Source organism: Nansenia antarctica (assembly GCF_963989245.1).
Source record: "Nansenia antarctica genome assembly, chromosome: 13".
Taxonomy (NCBI): Eukaryota; Metazoa; Chordata; class Actinopteri; order Argentiniformes; family Microstomatidae; genus Nansenia; species Nansenia antarctica.
The window spans coordinates 20,984,077-21,003,619 of record NC_137683.1 but is presented as its reverse complement, the minus strand read 5'-3'; the positions used below and the strand labels follow the sequence as shown (position 1 = coordinate 21,003,619).

The 19,543-nt window shown below is 45.2% G+C and overlaps 2 protein-coding genes across 2 annotated transcripts; both read right to left on the bottom strand.

Annotated features, from left to right (window-relative positions):
• Window positions 1-1,137: 1,137 nt before the first annotated feature.
• LOC308169748 (erythroid membrane-associated protein-like) lies at window positions 1,138-5,203 on the bottom strand. Its single transcript, XM_080544476.1, has 6 exons — window positions 4,975-5,203; window positions 4,652-4,741; window positions 4,190-4,423; window positions 3,819-3,957; window positions 3,023-3,049; window positions 1,138-1,903 (listed from the first exon to the last, which is right to left on the bottom strand). Exons 1-6 carry the CDS (start codon window positions 4,975-4,977, stop codon window positions 1,356-1,358), a joined length of 1,041 nt encoding a protein of 346 aa, XP_080400602.1. The 5' UTR covers window positions 4,978-5,203; the 3' UTR covers window positions 1,138-1,355.
• Window positions 5,204-14,648: 9,445 nt separating this feature from the next.
• Window positions 14,649-19,543, bottom strand: LOC308169406 (nuclear factor 7, brain-like; the record flags this gene model as incomplete). The annotated part of the gene is made up of 6 exons (XM_080544089.1): window positions 14,649-15,184; window positions 16,691-16,717; window positions 17,566-17,704; window positions 18,448-18,537; window positions 19,003-19,113; window positions 19,340-19,543. The coding sequence occupies 6 exons, from the start codon at window positions 19,541-19,543 to the stop codon at window positions 14,649-14,651; spliced, it is 1,107 nt and encodes a 368-aa protein (XP_080400215.1).

Here is a 19,543-nt window from a genome sequence, read left to right as displayed (position 1 = left end):
ACCTGCATTCATTCGTAGCACCAGAGCCTAAAGCACAGGCCGGGGGGCATTTACTGTCATGTATCATTAATGCATTACATGTTTAAACAGCACACACCTGTACTGCTGCATCCTCCTCAGCTCTGTGGACACAGAAGAGACCACTGTAGTCAGGTGACCACATATATGGACATGAGCTTACACCTGTCTAATCAGTTCATACAACTGTAAATAAAATGTTATCTGTGTTATCTGTTATACTTTTGTTACCGCTCAACTGGCAGCTTCTTCTCAATACAGTTTCTTGAAGGTCACGTAGGCAGAACTTCACCCTCCCTGTCATATATCGGAATTGCATATTCTCCATCTACTGCCTTCATTATAGAAAGTATACTGACTGGCAGAATGGATCTCAGCCCTGTCCTTTCACTACCCATTGATGCCCAGTAGGGGGCAACATATACAGTATACAGAATGTACATTTTACAGAGGTTTTCATAGCTCTTTTTCTGGTGCTCTAACTTCTTCAGTGTGACTGTTGAAACAGTAACTAGTCTTCAACACAAACACAGGTACGCAGGTCACAACTCTCTACATCGCCCCCTCCCTATCTCTCTCTCTCTCTCTCCCTCTCTTCTTCTTATTCTTGCCCTCCCTTGATCTAACCCTGTCGTGATCTTTCACAGCCAGCTGTGTTAAAACAAGGTTACTATTCCAAAGTTAAACACAGTAGAATCAGTAGAGTACAGTAGAGTACAGTCCACCAGAGTGTTATCCTCTCTTTTGGGTTCTACTTTCAATACATATGGAAATATGGTGTGTGTGTGTGTGTGTCTGTGTATGTGTGTGTGTATGTATGTGTGTACGTGTGTATGCTTGCACACAAGCAATGTAATGCTTTGAGTACATATAAAGCTACCTGCCTCCTACAGTATTGTGTGTGTCTGTGTTTTATCTACAAGTGTGATGACAGGAGTATTTGTTTTCTATGAGCATCATCTACGGTGTGTTACCTTTCATCAACAAAGAGTTTCAGCAAACCACTTCAGCAATAACAGCTTTATTGAACCAAATGTACATTTACAAATCTTATGCTGTATTCAATGATGAGAAACATGATAAGAACAACAATGATAAGAAACAAAAAATCAACTACATTACATTCAATGAGAGGGAATCAGCTATCAGACATTTGTATTGAAATGATCTCATTTCATCTTTTTAGTTTTGTGTGAAATATATAACCATCACAATATGTTCTATACTGTGAATCACTTAAACAAGGTTTCTCTCCGTCCTGTCAAAAAAAGTAAAAGTTCACGAATGAAACATTTAAATCCCCCCAAAATGAAATCCTATATATTTTCTCAGTCTGTTTAACTGACAGGACTGATGACCAGTGGGGCTGAGTTCTTAACACCATCATTAAGGTAAGGCCTGAAGGAGCTGAAGTATGGAAAGAGTTTCTCTGTGAAGGAGATGCCAGTAAAGGAGTAGATAGGAGACCTGTTGTCCACATCATAGAAGGAGACCTGACCCCCCTCATAATCTACAAACACCCCCACCTTCTGGGGCTTCTGACTGAGAGAGAGGAGGACAGGAGGGTCAGCTAGAGCCACGTACTCCCCATCCCTCAGACAGACAGTCCAGTAACCATCGTCAGGGCTAAGTGTAATCTGCCCCTTCCTGTTGATGGACTCTCTGCCTACACCTAAAACCCAGCCAGTCTTGTCCTTCACCTGCTGCACCTCATAGTAGAATCTCCCTGAGGAGAAGCCCTCCTTCCCCAAGACAGAGATAACAGCATCAAATCTCTTTGGGTTGTCAGGGAGATTCTGTCGCCTGTCTCCCAGGCTCACTTGTTTCCCATCTTTAGACAGGATGAGCCAGTGATTCGCTGTATCAGGGTCCAGAGTAACGTCCACTGTGGAGGACATATAATAATAATAATAATAATAATAATAATAATAATAATAATAATACATTTTATTTATGGGTGCCTTTCAAGGCTCTCAAGGACACCTTACAAGACAGTTTAAAACCACATATCAAAACATTAAAATCAACAAAGCAAAATGAGATAAAAACAGCAAAATCTGATATAACAACAAACAAAATACAGGAGATCAAACCAAGTAAGCCATTGTGAAAAGGTGTGTTTTAAGACTGGATTTGAAAGTGGTGAGAGTGTAAAAATTGCATATGTTAGGTGGCAGAGAGTTCCAGAGGCAGGGAGCAGAACGGCCGAAGGCTCTAGATCCCATAGTAGTCAGGCGGGCAGAAGGTATGACAAGTTGGTTGGCAGAGGAGAATCTGAGACTACGGGAGGGAGTGTGAGTAAGAAGGAGTTCAGAGAGGTATGATGGTGATAGGTTATGGAGAGCCTTAAAGGTGAGAAGGAGAATCTTAAAATGAATACGGAATTTGATGGGGAGCCAATGAAGTTGTTGGAGAACTGGAGTGATATGGTGAATGGAGGGAGTTCTAGTAATGATGCGTGCAGCTGAGTTCTGGACCAGTTGGAGTTTATGGAGACATTTGTGTGGGAGACCAAAGAGGATTTACAATAGCATTACAATAGTCTAAATGGGAAGTGACCAGGGCATGGACAAGAATGGCTATATACATATACATGTATATAGTTTATACTGGGTCTTTACCATGCTGTTACATCAATACTGTCTAGTGTCATGACCCCAGATCTGGGTAGATTGGGCTGCATTGACTAAACACTACATAACTGACTACACACCCCATAGCCCCAGAGGGCAGTGTTGGTCAGACAGACTGTCAGGTGTACTTCCTGCCTGAAGGATACACAAGAGAGGAGCGTGGCCCGTGCTCTCTCTCTACCATTGCTCGACCAACACTCTCTTTGATGGTATCTCTAATTTGTCCTGACAGAAATGTGGGACACAAGTCCCTTCAATATTGAAGGAGTCAATATTGTCCTTCTACTGTCTTAAGAGAGGAGTTAAAGGAGGAGGAGGGGTCATTTACTGTCATACATCATCAATGCATTACATGTTTAAACAGCACATACCTGCGTACTGCTGCATCCTCCTCAGCTCTGTGGACACAGAAGAGACCACTGTAGTCAGGTGACCACATATACTGTATATAGGCATAAGCTTAAATCTTTTCAGTAAATGTATATAACGTATTCCACCTCACATATTAGTGTGTATGTTCATACTTTGTATCTACAGTGTATAGTTATCTTCAGAGTAGTTATATGTCCTGAATAGAAACTTGTTCGGGTCTTTGACAGAAAATGAATATTATCGATACGAGGTCCACAGTGATAGTAAGAAGGTATGTCATTCAGTTGTGCTTATCCAGCACAGTCTCTAAGTAGAACATGCATGCAGCAAGTATAGTAGTAGGCCAGTTGGCCCCCATAGCATGCAGAACCCCCCGCCCCCCCCCCCCCTCACAAAAAAAAACAAAACGTTGTTAGCAACTTTGGTATTAACTTTAAGTGGTTATGGTAAGGGCCAGGCATTCACTTGGTAAGGGTATGTCAGGGGAAGGTATTAGCACATTTTAACATTAGCAACAAGAATTAGCTTTGGGTGGAACGTTTGGGTTGCAAGTCTTGGTTATGCCCTCACCGACCCCAAACCTGCCACCTAGCAAAGCATTGTTCTTTTTCATGCTCACTGACTGTTGCCATGGCCTGATGTATGCATGCACACACTTAGCCGGTAACGAATACCTATCAGTGACTGGCATATAATAAGTCTTAACAACATCAAGCAGCCTCTTGGACAAACTACTGAATATCAGATATAAGCTACTTTCCACATTGATGTAAGAAGGTCCTTATCAGTCCTTACCAACACAAACGTCAGACACCCTCTTGGTTTCACTCTGAAGTTTCTCCACCAGCTGAGACAGGAACACTCTCACAGTCCTTAGAGAGAGATCACTGTGAACTCTGATCTCAGACCAGTCCTTGGATGGGAGACTCTCACTCTGCAACAGAAGAGAAGAGAGAGAATCACTGTGAACTCTGATCTCAGACCAGTATTGGACACGAAACAGTAGGAGACATTAGGCATTGAGAGTGATAAATAAATAAATACACACTGTACAATATACATATCATACACAACTGCAATGCAATGCAGGAAGAATAAATAAAAACAAATGATTCTAATAAAAGAGCAGCACTACTCATGTAGCGATGAGAGAGAAGGACACTGACCTGTAGGAGGAGGAGGAGGTGGTCCTCATTGTGTGAGAGCTGCTCCAGCTCAAAGCTTCTCCTCTGTAGCTCAGTGACTTCCTCCTCCAGCTCTTTAATGAGCCCCTCAGCCCGCCTCTTTGCTGCTTTCTGCTGCTCCTCAATCTCAATGAGCTCAGCCAGGCTTCCCTCAAACAAGAGCTTCAGATCACGGATGAACTGCAAACTGAACTTTCTCTCTCTGTCTGATTCTCTCTGAGGAAAAATGTATGTGCACGTCAACATGACCACATGATATAGCCATGTCGATCACAATTGAATACAAACTGTACATGTGTGTAAACCATGAGAACCACAGCTTCCAGTAATGAAGACCTCTCTGAATCCATGAACACATCTAGACCTCTTAGGAGCCCTGGACCTGTCGGGTGGGGGAACTTCTACATTAGAACACATCATAGGTGAGAGGTCAGGAGGACTCACCGTGCTGAGCTCTACTGAGTGTTTGACCTCCTTCACCTTCTCCAGACGGTCCTGGATCATCTGCTGCATCTCAGACGTCATTTTCTGAAGCTGAGACAGGAAAACTAATAAACAAGACAATAACAACCCCATACCCACCATCTTCTCAATCTCTCACTCCCTCACACACACACTCACGCATGCACACACACACCATTTTTTCCCCACTCGTTCTCCCTCTCTCACTCTCTCTCACACACACACATATGCACATGCACGTGCACACAGACACGCACACGCACACACACACACACACACACACACACACACACACACATACCCACCATCTTCTCTCCCCACTCTCCCGGTGGTTTGTATGGTCTTTTACACGCTGCCTCTGGGTCTGTCAGTGAACATGTGCCACTCTGGTCAGGCTCCAGGTGGGTCTGTCGATACAGGAAGAACACCAGACCAGCCAGACAGAACCCTAGGAACACCAACCTGCTCCCTGAAGAATTGCTACCAGGCCTAGCTGGGGCTGGGGCTGAAGCAGGGTCAGGGTCAGGGGCTGGGGCAGGGGAAGGGCCAGGGGCTGGGGATGAAGCAGGGGCAGGGTCAGGGGCTGGGGCAGGGGCTGGGGATGAAGCAGGGACATGGGCTGGGGCAGGGGCTGGGGATGAAGCAGGGGCAGGGTCAGGGGCTGGGGCAGGGGAAGGGCCAGGGGCTGGGGATGAGGATAGGGCTGGGGCAGGTGCTGGGGCTGGAGCTGAACCAGGGACATGGGCTGGGGGTGGGGCAGGGACAGGGCCTGGGGCTGGGGCTGCTCGGGCTCTGCGTCTTGCTGTTTCTTTACAGTTATCAACAGCTTCTCTCATCACTGTGTTGACACAGAGCTCAGGTCTGCTATTATATGTACTCTGACAGAGGGGACACTGGCACAGGTCTCTACTATCCCAGTGTGTGTTGATGCAGGTCTTACAGAAGTTGTGTCCACATGGGATGGAGACTGGCTCAGTGAACATGTGCAAACAGATGGAGCACTGGAACACCTCTTCAGACTGGAGACTGCTGGGGACAGACATATCTAGGAAGCAGGACACGATGGTTGCTGTTTACAAAGACATCCAAGGATATAAACCACCCATAGTGTGGTAACAAACACATAAGAGAGGTGTTTCTTTGTAAAAGGAACTTTGTATTAGAATTCATTGATAGATTTGGGTTTGTGTACTAAGCAAAGCAACAGAGGTCAATTTGAACGTTTTGCACAACAATCTATCTTACGAATGCTAAAATTGCAGATGTTGCAATCTTTTTTTGCAATATTGAGCCACTTTGTCCCCTTTGTTTATGAATGTAATTCATAAACATGTATTTTCATGTCATCTCTCTGTACTCTGAACGTAACTTTACCTTGAATAACCTTTACCTTTACCTACTTTACCTAATACCACTGAACTGGAATCCATGTAAATATTAGGATTTGATGGGCACATTTTACATACAGATGTGTAAGTTTGGGAAGCAGATTTAAAGCCTTCACTTTGGAATTGACATCTCTGTTGGACTCAGTCAAACTGCATAGTAACAAAAAAAAAAGTGTGTAGGACTACTGTGAATTATTGTTATACTTAAGGTAAAAATCTGTCACATTTTTGCTTTTGTTATTTTTATTTTGGGATGTGGTGGTTACTGTGTTGTAATATAGCCTGATTTGTAAATCGTGTAAAGAAAAAGCTTTTATTCTGAATGACGGTAGACCTACCTTTACTTGGACGAGCCTGTGTGATCCCGACAGCTCACGATGCAAACAGCCCAGCCCTGAACAAGTCGTTTATAAACGTCTGCAACACCTACAGTGTCGCACTGTCTCTCATTACTCAAAGTCAAAACGCAGTTTGGTTTTCGTTGCTTAGATCATTACCGCGCAGGGAAGAAACAAAAACGACTGTAGTAAAAATAGTAAACTCTTTCGATTGACTTGGCAGTTGACAGGACAGGACAATACACTCAGTTATGCAGTGTTGAGTGACTTTCTGAAGATGCCTCTTATGGAGGACCAAGTCTGTCAAAATTAACAATAATACTTCTGGGCAAAACACTTTCATTTCAGCAAAGTGACGTGAAAGGGGGCGTTCACACTTGACGTCTTTTCTTTTTTCTTTTTTTGAAAAAAGCGCCGCCTTCAGCGCCTTTTCGCTTTTTATGGAGTTAATTATGTGCCACAATTATTTCGAGAAAAAAAATATTTTGCGCAAAAGAAAATACATTTTGCGCAAAGGAAAATCGATTTTGAACAAAGGAAAATCGATTTTGTACTCAATAAAAGTTTTTTATTTGCATGTCTGCTAAAGTCGATAATGCACGCAGCAAAGCTGATTGTCAACATTTGCTTGACCGGCAACATTTGATTCTTCTCTTTTTTTAAAAAGGGGCAGTTTTTTCCCTTTTCCCATAGGGTTGTATGTAAAAAGGCGCTGAAGGCCTCGCTTTTTTCTAAAAAAAGAGGTCAAGTGTGAACGCCCCCAAAGGTTGTAGGTAAGGCAAGGCAAGTTTATTTATATAGCACATTTCATACAACAGGGGCAATTCAAAGTGCTTTACATATAGCATAAACAATTTAAAATACTACAGAAAAAGAAGGATAGTAATACAAAATAAATATATATATATTTTTTTTTTTAAAGAATAGATACATATAGATACTGCATGTGTTCAACCGCTATCCTGGCTGATACGGTGTGTGAGATTGCAGTGTAAAATGACACGTTTGATCCGCTATCCTGGCACAGACATCATCTATAGAACATAGACATACATCATCTATAGAACACAGACATCATCTATAGAACAGACATCATCTATAAAACAGATATCATCTATAGAACACAGAAGGATTCTTAATAGGACTAGATGTTAAAATCCCTAAATATTCAGCACAACAATTGACTGAGTGGAGTTGGAGATGTCCTCTTAGGTGGAGTGGAATTTGGCAATGATCACGTGGTGCCACCAGTACGACACATCTTCAGTTGTGGTCCCCGACCTCATTGGTTGTTTCGGCCATTTATCACAAGACACCCTCTGCCGAGGTTGGCCCACCACAGGCTGATCAGGCCTGGGTGTGTGTCGCACGGTGGCACCACGTGGTCATTTGGGAGCCCATGTTGGGTCCCTACGTTTCAGCCACAGCCAGTGACTGCTCCGTTCTGCTGCAGTGGACAGTTCTTTAATTGCCTTCCGTTGGGCCTGTCCTCTGATCCCTATTGCCCTCAGGAGCCTTGTGGTGGAGCTGGCTACAAAGCCTCTGCAGCCCACCTCCACTGGCCACACCTTCACGTTCCAGCCCCGCCCCTCTGCTTCGACTGCTAAGTTGGCATACCGCAGCCTCTTCCATTCGAATGCCTCATCGATGGCCTCATCCCATGGGACCGTCAGTTCTACGATGAAGACACGCCGGCAGGACTTGGACCAGAGGACTAGGTCTGGGCGCAGGTTGGTCGCTGCAATTTCGGGTGGGAAGGTGAGCCTCTGGCTGAGGTCTACCCGCATTTCCCAATCCCAGGCTGCGTTCAGTGGGCCTGAGTCTGGAGGTGATGGCTTGGTCCGCTGTTTGTCCCCTTCCCGGATGAAGATTGTCCGTGGAAAGGTAATCTGGGCATTTAGAGGCATGGCGTTGGTGGTTACCCTCTTGTGCTCAAGTTCGGCAGCGAAGCACTTTAGCACTTGGTTGTGGCGCCAGGTGTATCTTCCTTGAGTTAGACTGGTCTTGCAACCCACCAAGATGTGTTTGAGGGTTGCTGGGGCTGCACACTGGAGACAGGCTGGGTCCTCTCCATACCAGAGATGTAGGTTGGTAGGAGAGGGCAGGACATCATATGTGGCTCTGATGATGAATCTTATTAAACTCCATGCTCCACAGCTCGTTCCACGTGATTTTCCTCCTCTCCACGCTCTCCCACTTCATCCAGCGGCCTTGCTGGGCTTGGGAGACTGCCTTGGCGCACCTGGCTGCTTCCTCCTGGTGGCGCACCTCCTCAACCACCATCTTCCGCCGTTCGGTTGGAGTAGCCTTTTGCCATGTGGGTGTTGTTGTTTCCAAACCAAGGCCCCCTCTGCCATGTTGGACATGCCCCACTATATCCCGGTGTCTGAGGGCGGTCTTTGCCACCGCAACTGCTGCAGATGGCATCCATTTCCTCCCCGTTGCTAGGATCGGAGCAGCACCTCTGACGAATGGATCCCGGGATTCTGTGAGTGTCATTACCAGCCTTGATTTGGCACATTTGTACTCCTCCACCAGGCTTGAGATTGGTAGGGAGAGGGCTCCGTTGCCATACAGGCCTATGCTGCTAAGGCCTCTCGGCAGTCCAAGCCACTTCCTCACTTGTGCATTCACCAGTCTCTCCAGCCGGTTGGTTTGGGATAGTGTGACCTCGTAGATGGAAATTGGCCACATGAGACAGGGCAGCAGCCCAAACTGAAAGCACCACAGCTTCAGCTTCCCAGGGAGAGCAGTGTTGTTGATCTGCTTGAGGCCACTGATTGTATCCTGCCTGAGTTGTTCCACCTGCTTCAAGTCTTTGAGTTCTGCGCTATACCAGCGGCCAAGGCTTTTGATAGGCTTCTCCAGAACTGTTGGTATTGGCTCGTTGTCGACGTGGAACCTCTCATTGGCGAGCTTGCCTTTGACAATGGAGATACTGCGGGACTTGCTGGGTTAAATCTCCATTCGTGCCCATTTGATGTTTCCCTGGAGTTTATCCAGCAGGCGTTTGGTGCATGTGTTTGTTGTTGTTATTGTCGTCATGTCATCCATGTACGCCCTGATTGGAGGAAGAAGCAGCCCGCTCTTCAACCGTTCCCCTCCAACAACCCATCGGGATGCTCGAATAATGAGCTCCATTGCCATGGTAAACGCCAGTGGAGAGATGGTGCAGCCCGCCATTATGCCTATCTCGAGGTGCTGCCATGCAGTTACTGGCTTGTGCTGTAACACAGAACTGGAGGTCCTGGAAGTAGGATTTGACCAGCCTTGTGATGCCCTCTGGGACTTGGAAGAAGTTGAATGCTGTCCACAAAATCTCATGAGGCACTGACCCGAAGGCATTGGCAAGATCTAAGAAAACCACATACAGGTCTTTCTTCTCCTTCTTGGCCGTTTGTACCTGGTGCCAGATGACATTTGTGTGTTCCAGGCATCCTGAGAATCCACTTATCCCTGCCTTCTACACTGAGGTGTCGACAAAGTTGTTCTTCTGCAAGAATACTGAGAGCCTCTGGGCCACAACACTGAAGAAAATCTTTCCTTCCACATTCAGTAGACTGATCTGGCGGAACTGGTCGATGGTTGAGGAATTCTTCTCTTTGGGAATCAGGATCCCTCCTGCCCTTCGCTATGCCTTTGGTATGATTCCCTTTTCCCATGCCACTTTCATTAGCTTCCAGAGGTATTTCAAGACGCCTGGACTGTTCTTATATAGCCTGTATGGAACGCCGTTGGGCCCAGGGGCTGAGGCTGTTTTTGCCCGTTTTACTGTGCTCTCAACTTCGCTCCATGTAGGGGGCCTTGTTTCAATCTGGTGCTCAGGTGGTTGGATTGGTGGCATGTCATCCGGAATGCTGGCTGGCACATGCCTCTGGTTGTCGGAGTAGGTCTTCCTCAGGTGCTCCTCTAGTTCCCTTATGGGTACTTTGAGGGTCCCCGTTTTCTCCTTGACAAAGAGGTCTTTGACGAACTTGTAGGGATCTCTGTAGAAGGCAGTCCTCGTTCGCTCTTTCTTCTTGTGTTGCTTTTCAAGCATTCTGCTCTTCGCAGTGTTGCAAGACGCTGCTTGATGTCGACCTGTAGTGCCTCAAGTCCTTTCCTTTCCACTTCTGTGGCCTTCTTCCACTGTTTTCTCAGGCACCTTCTTTCTTTCACAAGTCTTTCAATCTCTTGTTGTCTCCTGGACTTGAGATGGGCTGATGGTTCCTTCTGTGTCCCATGGTTCATACTTTTCACCCCAAATCTCTCTGCTCCATAGCTGTAAATGATCTCTCCAATCTTGTCCAGCTTTCTTTCCACTCCCCCTTTCAGACCTTCTAGAAGATGGACAAGGTCTGTGTCTGTGTTTTCCCACTCCTTTTTCTGGCAGGCTTTAGGCCACAAGATTTGAGGCTTTCGTCCATTCATCTTCCTCTCTACTGCTGTCTGTGGCTGGATAGGGTCTGGACTCATGTCCGTTGATGGATCTGTGCTTGGTTGAGCTTCGTCTGGGGTTCTGATACCCTGTGGACTGTGGTGAATATCCTGCCACTGGGCTTCACTCGACTGATTTGCCCTACCTCTGAGGAAGTAGTGGTCAATGCGAGGCACCTCGCTAAGCTCTCTTAGGCACTTTTTCCTGCCCTGGTGGATCTTGAGACCCTTCTCTGATGTTATCTTTTTCCAGCCACAGATGCAGCTTTGTAGCTTATGTCCTTCCAGTGTTGTTACTCCGTCAACTACCGTGCTGATCATTTGATTCGTTGTCATTTCCGTTCCAGGGTCTGTTACCGTGTGATCATCATTTATAGAACACAGACATCATCTATAGAACAGACATTATCTATAGAACACAGACATCATCTATAGAACAGACATTATCTATAGAATACAGACATCATTTATAGAACAGACATCATCTATAGAACACAGACCTCATCTATAGAACAGACATCATCTATAGAACACAGACATCATCTATAGAACACAGATCTCATCTGTAGAACACAGTACACATGATCTATGGAACAGGCCCTGCCCGTTCAGCGACCAAAGGAGGTCGGCTTGGTGCAGAGTAGACGTTGCTGAAGCCAGTGACATTGATGCCTGAAGTGGCTGGCATGAATGACTCTCTGGATCCCAGTTACAACCCATTTATGCTTGATGGAATGTTTTCCCATAAGTGGTGAGGTGGGGGTGAGGTGGGGGACCAGCGGCCAGTTCACATTATAAGGGATACTGGAGCTGCACAGTCTTTTGTTCTGTCCAGTGTGTTACCTTTATCTGATGACTCATTCTGTGGGTCTAGTGTGTTGGTACAAGGTTTTGACATGGGTGTTGTGTCTGTGCCCCAGCAATTCTGCAGTTGGATGTTTTGGCTTGGAATTTCCCAGATGTATTTCCTGTTTATCCGGTCACACTCACTCAGGCTCGTGGGTTGGGTGACGTTATCGACCTGTCAGGTACGGTGTTCGCTACAGGGTTGTCTGACACTGTTTCCGCCCCTGTGTCTTCTCTCTGTGTCCTGCCAAGGAGGCTGACAAACCTACACTTCAGGGTGATGGTCCAGCTAGCTTACGTATTGGGTCACACTACAAGAGGGCCTATGAAAGTTTTAAAGGATCAGCTTATCTCATTGTTGATGTATGGGTATGCTATGTTGATATCTAATAGGGGGGGGGGGGGCTTATTAATATCGCCAGCCCAGGCTTGCTCTTATGAGTGGGGGGGTTATGTGCCACTCCTGTTGTACTGTGTTTCTTTTGTGTCTCCTCCTCTCACTCATTCAAGGCAGGTGTCTGTCCAACCATTGGCCTGTCAACTCGTCCATCGTCATTTGCGCACCTGAACCGGACCGTTCGTCCGCCTATTTAAAAGTCATCCTGTCCTCTGTTCGGAATTCACCTTTTGTGTTGTGTTTGATGTTCTTTTGAAAGCCCTGTGGCAAAGCGATGCATTTAATTTTGTTAGGATTTGGCTGATATTTAAAGTCATAGTCGGTATAGGGTTTTTGTTGTCTTTACTACACACAGGCCCAGAGGGGATAGGTAAGAGGCCCATGGGTCTACATACCATCACATAGAGACATTCTTGTTATATACATTAGGTTAGGAATGGATGCCAACTCTTTCCTATGTATTTTAGATCTGGTGTGGTTAGGTAGCCAGGGCTTTCTGTTGTTTATTATTTTGGCACCGTTCAGGGTCCCCTTGGTTTCCTCGTGGCATTCTTTTTGTTAATTAATAAATTATTTCATTTCAGTTCCGGCTTTGCAGCATTTTTGTTTGTTACCGTACCCCTTAGCATCGCTGCAATGTGCCAGGCCCTGGTTCCCTAGACCGAAGGCTCGTAACAATGACCAACAGTAAACTAACTAAGAATGTTTATTCCTTGTCAATGCAGTACTGAGCACCAGGATCATCTGACCTCTCTCATGCCTGTATTCATATGTAGCACCAGAGCCCAAAGCACAGGCCAAAGAGGAGGGGGGGGGGGGGCATTTACTGTCATGTATCATTAATGCATTACATGTTTAAACAGCACACACCTGCATACTGCTGCAACCTCCTCAGCTCTGTGGAGAACAGAAGAGACCACTGTAGTCAGGTGACCACATCTATGGACATGAGCTTACACCAGTCTTTTTTTAATAGTTTTTTTTAATACTTTATTGTGTCATTTTTTCTCTTTTTTTTCCTCCATAGAATCACACGACATTTATACAAAGTTTAGAAATTCTGACACTCATTTCCCCCCCCCCCCACCATTCCCCCCCCCCCCCACCCAGTCCGATAACACAAACACAAAAAAAACAAAAAACAAGCATGACAAGAACAAGACCCCGATCAAAGGGTAAATAACACACATGCTCTGCCACAGCTAAACAAAAACGAAACAGTAAGATATATAAAGACCAACAAGGACAAGACGCTACTAAAAGAAGACAACGAAAACAAAAGAAACAAAAACAAAACATGAATTGTGTTAATGTAGTTAAATAAAACATTTTTAAAAAGATATATACAGTATATATATATACTGTATATACAGTATATTAAAGAAAAGTCGGTTTTTCTTTTCTAATTACCTTCGAGTCTGCTTTTGTTGGATATTGATTTGTAAGTTAAGTTCCCTAATATTCACTCCCCCTGATATAGTTTGAGATCTTCCTTTAACGAGTTAATTCCCTCCATGACCCCTTATCACTTGTGACAACATGCATTCCTTCATACATTCTCCCTTCCAAATCCTTCAAGATCTTTTCCTTTCATGGCTCATCCACCCCTTCACTTATTCATCTATTCATTCATTCTTTCACTCTGATACCATCCTTTGCAAATTCATGGACTCTTCGGTAGTTCATTTCTCACTCCATGGAAAGGACAGGGAAAGGACAGGAAAAGGGGAGAGAACCCAGGGACCCTGCACCACTTGTACCATGTCCCTATGTTCTCCCCCCCCTCCATGCACTGAAAGGGGCCCATCTTCTATCAAATACTTCTTCGGTATTGGTGATTTTATAACTAACTTTTTCCATTTTATATACCTCTTCCACTGTTTCCAGCCACTTGTTTACTGTAGGTGATTCCACATTTTTCCACCCTCTTGTAATTTGTTTCAATGCCGTTATTCTCAAAACTGACATGAGGTGTAGTTCTTCCTGTCTAAATTTCTTCAGGGATATCCCCAAAAACAAGTTATGTTGTTCTAGAGCTCCCACTTTCCCGAAGATTTCTTCTATTATATGCATGATATCTGCCCAGTATGTTTTGATTTTTTCACATGTAAGAAAGATATGGGTGTGATCTGCATTATTTTCTCCACACTCCCTCCAACATCTGGCATCATTCTGTGAGTATTTGGAAATGACATTCTGTGAGTATTTGGACATGACATTCTGTGGTATGTTACCTTTCATCAACAAAGAGATTCAGCGAACCACTTCAGCAATAACATATTTATTGAATTAAATGTACATTTACAAATATTATGCTGTATTCAATGATAAGAAACATGATAAGAACAACAATGATAAGAAACAAATCAACTACATTACATTCAATGAGAGGGAATCAGCTATCAGACATTTGTATTGAAGCATCTCATTTCATCTTTTTTGTTTTGTGTGAAATACATAACCATCACAATATGTTCTATACTGTGAATCACTTAAACAAGGTTTCTCTCCATCCTGTCAAAAAAAGTAAAAGTTAAAATGTTGAAGAATGAAAAATTTAAATCCCCCAAAAATGAAATCTTTTCTCAGTCTGTTTAACTGACAGGACTGATGACCAGTGGGGCTGAGTTCTTACCATCATCATTACGTTGAGGGCTGAAGAATGGAAAGAGTTTCTCTGTGAAGGTGATGCCAGTAAAGGAGTAGATATGAGACATATTGTCCACATCATAGAAGGAGACCTGACCCCCCTCATAATCTACAAACACCCCCACCTTCTGGGGCTTCTGACTGAGAGAGAGGAGGACACTTGGGCCAGCTAGAGCCATGTATCCCCTATTCCACAGCCCCACAATCCAGTAACCATTGTCAGGGTTAAATTTAATCTTCCTCTTCCTGTTGATGGACTCTCTGCCTACACCTAAAACCCAGCTAGTCTTGTCCTTCACCTGCACCTCATAGTAGAATCTCCCTGAGGAGAAGCCCTCCTTCCCCAAGACAGAGATAACAGCATCAAATCTCTTTGGGTTGTCAGGGAGATTCTGTCCTGTGTCTCCCAGGCTCACTTGTTTCATATCATCAGACAGGATGAGCCAAGGATGTGCTGTATCAGGGTCCAGAGTGACGTCCACTGTGGAGGACATATAGATAGATTTTCTTTATTTATTTTTTTGTTTTTGTTTATATAAACCCCTCAAAAAAAGTTCGGAAACGCTTTTTTTGTTGATTATTCCTCCCCTTTAATAATACCAATTGGTATTGTATTTTATATCGTTGGAAAGCCTGATTAGTCAACTTTACAACGAGGTACAACTTGTATGGATCATGCATTCGTGGAATGAGCAACACAGCTAAACGTGTGGGTAGCGGCCCAAAGATATTTGCCAAAATCCCCTATATTCTTCTGTTGGTATATTCACTCTCGTTTTGAGTTGCTTGGTGGATTGGATGATTGCACTCTCCCACAGTAATAAGGAAAAAACAACACATATTGGCCAATTTTACACTTTATTAATTTTACATTGTCAGGGACCTCAGTAGTGTGTGGAAGATCCATACGCAGTCACAACAGCTTGGCACCTCCTCCTCATGCTGGTCACCAGCTTGGTCACACACTGCTGTGGGACAGCATCCCATTCCTCAACTAGGATTTGCCGCAAGTCAGCCAACATGGTTGCGTTGGTCACTCTGGCACGTACAGCACGCCCATGTTGATCCCACACGTGTTCAATTGGGTTGAGGTCTGGACTCACGACAGGCCATTCCACCCTCTCCACTCCCAAATACTGGAGGTGCTCTGTGATGATCCTGGCTCTGTGGGGGCGAGCGTTGTCATCATGGAGGATGGAGTTAGGTCCCAGATTCTGGAGATATGGGATCGCCACTGGCCCCAGAATATCATTCCTGTCAATTAGGTGCCATTCAGGTGCCAGTCACACACCTGTGACTGACATACACCTGCCAGCACTTGAAGCTCAAAACGAGAGTGAATACCAACAGAAGAATATTGCAAGGGCCGCTACCCACACGTTTAGCTGTGTTACTCATTCCATGAATGTATGATCCTTATAAGTTGTACCTCATTGTAAAGGTGACCAATCAGGCCTTATTAAAGGGGAGGAATAATAAACAAAAAAAGCGTTTCCAAACTTTTTTTGAGGGGTTTATATAGTTTTAGTACATAACTGACTACACACCCCATAGCCCCAGAGGGTAGTGTTGGTCAGACAGACTGTCAGGTGTACTTCCTGCCTGAAGGATACACAAGAGAGGGGCGTGGCCCGTGCTCTCTCTCTACCATTGCTCAACACTCTCTTTGATGGTATCTCTAATTTGTCCTCGAGACCAACAAGGAGACCATCATTAACATTGATAGAAATATGAGACACAAGTCCCTTCAATAGTTGTATATACTGTATGTAGTTTACCACCTTACGTATGAAATGTATATCAACTCTGAACAAACAACACAGTGGAGCTGGCTGACCAGAGGAGGATCAACACTACAAGTCTGATTCACTTTCCCTGTCCCAAATCTAACTGATCTAATTGGCCTATTCTCCATCTACTGTCTTAAGAGAGGAGTTAAAGGAGAGAGGGGGGGGGGCAGCATTCAGTGCATCAATGCATTACATACCTGAATACTGCTGCATCCTCTTCAGCTCTGTAGACACAGAAGAGACCACTGTAGTCAGGTGACCACATCTATGGACATGAGCTTAAATCTTTTCAGTAAATGAATATAATATTCCATCTCACATATTAGCATGTATGTTCATACTTTTATCTAGGACACCATAGCATGCAGTACCCCCATGCCCCCCCCCCAAAAAAACAACAACAACTTTGTTAGCAACTTTGGTATTGACTTTAAGTGGTTATGGTAAGGATCAGTCATTCCCTTTTTGTCGTTAAGGTGTATGGGGATGTTGTGGTATTATAAAGTTATTTATTTTATTTATTTATTATTATTTAATTATAAAATTAGCAACAAGAATTAGCAAACAAAGACACTAAAAGCACTTTTGTCAAAGTATCCCCAGAGCTGGCTAAAAACAGTTTGGGTAGAACGTTTGGGTTGCAAGTCTTGGTTATATGCCCTCACCGACCCAAAGCCTAAACCGGCCACCTAACAAAGCTTTCTTCTTTTTCATGCTCACTAACTGTTGCCATTGCCTGATACATACATGCACACACTTAGCCGGTAACTGATGCCTATCAGTGACTGGCATATAATAAGTCTTAAGCCCAGTTTATGCTTCTACGTAAAATCGACGGCTACGGCGTAGATTGACGCGCACCTCTCCAAAAATGTAACTACGCGGCAGTGCTTACACAACCGTAACACAGTGATTGGTCCGCTTGGTAGCACATGATTCCGACATGATTCCGACTCTCTCGTCGGCCAAAATGCGGAAGCCATGACAGAAATGAAAAAGGCTTTACCAACATCAAGCAGCCTCTTGGTTCTTTCTTGGGCAAACTAATGAATATGTCGTTATCAGTCCTTACCAACACAAACGTCAGACACCCTCTTGGTTTCACTCTGAAGTTTCTCCACCAGCTGAGACAGGAACACTCTCACAGTCCTTAGAGAGAGATCACTGTGAACTCTGATCTCAGACCAGTCCTTGGATGGGAGACTCTCACTCTGCAACAGGAGAGAAGAGAGAGAATCACTGTGAACTCTGATCTCAGACCAGTATTGGACGGGAGACAGTAGGAGAGATGAGACATTAGGCGTGATGTTCTGATTACATTTTAAATATGATCTGTCAATAAATATAATATATAAATATAATAAATAAATACTCACTGTGTAATATACATATCATTCACAACCTCAAAGCAATGTGGTTTACAGGAAGAATAAATAAAAACAAATGATTCTAATAAAAGAGCAGCACTACCCATGTAGCAACGAGAGAGAAGGACACTGACCTGTAGGAGGAGGTGGTGGTCCTCAGTGTGTGAGAGCTGCTCCAGCTCAAAGCTTCTCCTCTGTAGCTCAGTGACTTCCTCCTCCAGCTCTTTAATGAGCCCCTCAGCCCGCCTCTCTGCTGATTTCTGCTGCTCCTCAATCTCAATGAGCTCAGCCAGGCTTCCATCAATCAAAAGCTTCAGATCACGGATGAACTGCAAACTGAACTTTCTCTCTCTGTCTGATTCTCTCTGAGGAAAAATGTATGTGCACATCAACATGACCACATGCCATGTCTATCACAATTGAATACAAACTGTACATGTGTGTAAACCATGAGAACCACAGCTTCCAGTAATGAAGACCTCTCTGATTCCATTAACACATCAAGACCTCTTAGCAACACTAGACCTGTCAGGTGGGGCAACTTCTACATTAGAACACATCATAGGTGAAAGGTCAGGAGGACTCACCGTGCTGAGCTCTACTGAGTGTTTGACCTCCTTCACCTTCTTCAGACGGTCCTGGATCATCTGCTGCATCTCAGCCGTCATTTTCTGAAGCTGAGACAAGAAAACTAATAGACAATAACAACCCCATACCCACCATCTTCTCTCTCACTCTCTCTCTCTCTCTCTCCCTCTCTCCCACTCACTCCCTCACAGACACACACACACACTCACACAGACACACACACACCATTTTCTCCCCACTCTTTCTCTTTCTCCCTCTCTCTCACTCTTGCACACGCGCACGCACACACACACATGCACGTGCAGATGGACACGCACACACACACACACACACACACACACACACACACACACACACACACACACACATACCCACCATCTTCTCTCCCCACTCTCCCGGTGGTTTGTATGGTCTTTTACAGGCTGCCTCTGGGTCTGTCAGTGAACATGTGCCACTCTGGTCAGGCTCCAGGTGGGTCCGTCGATACAGGAAGAACACCAGACCAGCCAGACAGAACCCTAGGAACACCAGCCTGCTCCCTGAACAAATGCTACCAGGCCTAGCTGGGGATGAAGCAGGGGCAAGGACAGGGGCTGGAGCTGAAGCAGGGGCTGGGGCTGAAGCAGGGGCAAGGGCAGGGGCTGGGGCTGAACCAGGGACATGGGCTGGGGGTGGGGCAGGGACAGAGCATGGGGCTGGGGGTGGGGCAGGGACAGGGCCTGGGGCTGGGGCTGGGGCTGGGCCTGGGGCTGGAGCTGAACCAGGGACATGGGCTGGGGATGGGGCAGGGACAGGGCCTGGGGCAGGGACAGGGCCTGGGGCTGGGGCTAGGGCTGCTCGGGCTCTGCGTCTTGCTGTTTCTTTACAGTTATCAACAGCTTCTCTCATCACTGTGTTGACACAGAGCTCAGGTCTGCTATTATACGTACTCTGACAGAGGGGACACTGGCACAGGTCTCTACTATCCCAGTGTGTGTTGATGCAGGTCTTACAGAAGTTGTGTCCACATGGGATGGAGACTGGCTCAGTGAACATGTGCAAACAGATGGAGCACTGGAACAGCTCTTCAGACTGGAGACTGCTGGGGACAGACAT

Excerpts from the sequence above, each read along its gene's own strand:
- LOC308169748 (XM_080544476.1), bottom strand. Across the intron at positions 3,958-4,189 it reads ACCTCCTCCTCCTCCTACAG|AGTGAGAGTCTCCCATCCAA; the intron begins GTCAGTGTCCTT and ends CTTCTGTTGCAG. Across the intron at positions 1,904-3,022 it reads GAGGATGCAGCAGTACGCAG|TGGACGTTACTCTGGACCCT; the intron begins GTATGTGCTGTT and ends TGTCCTCCACAG.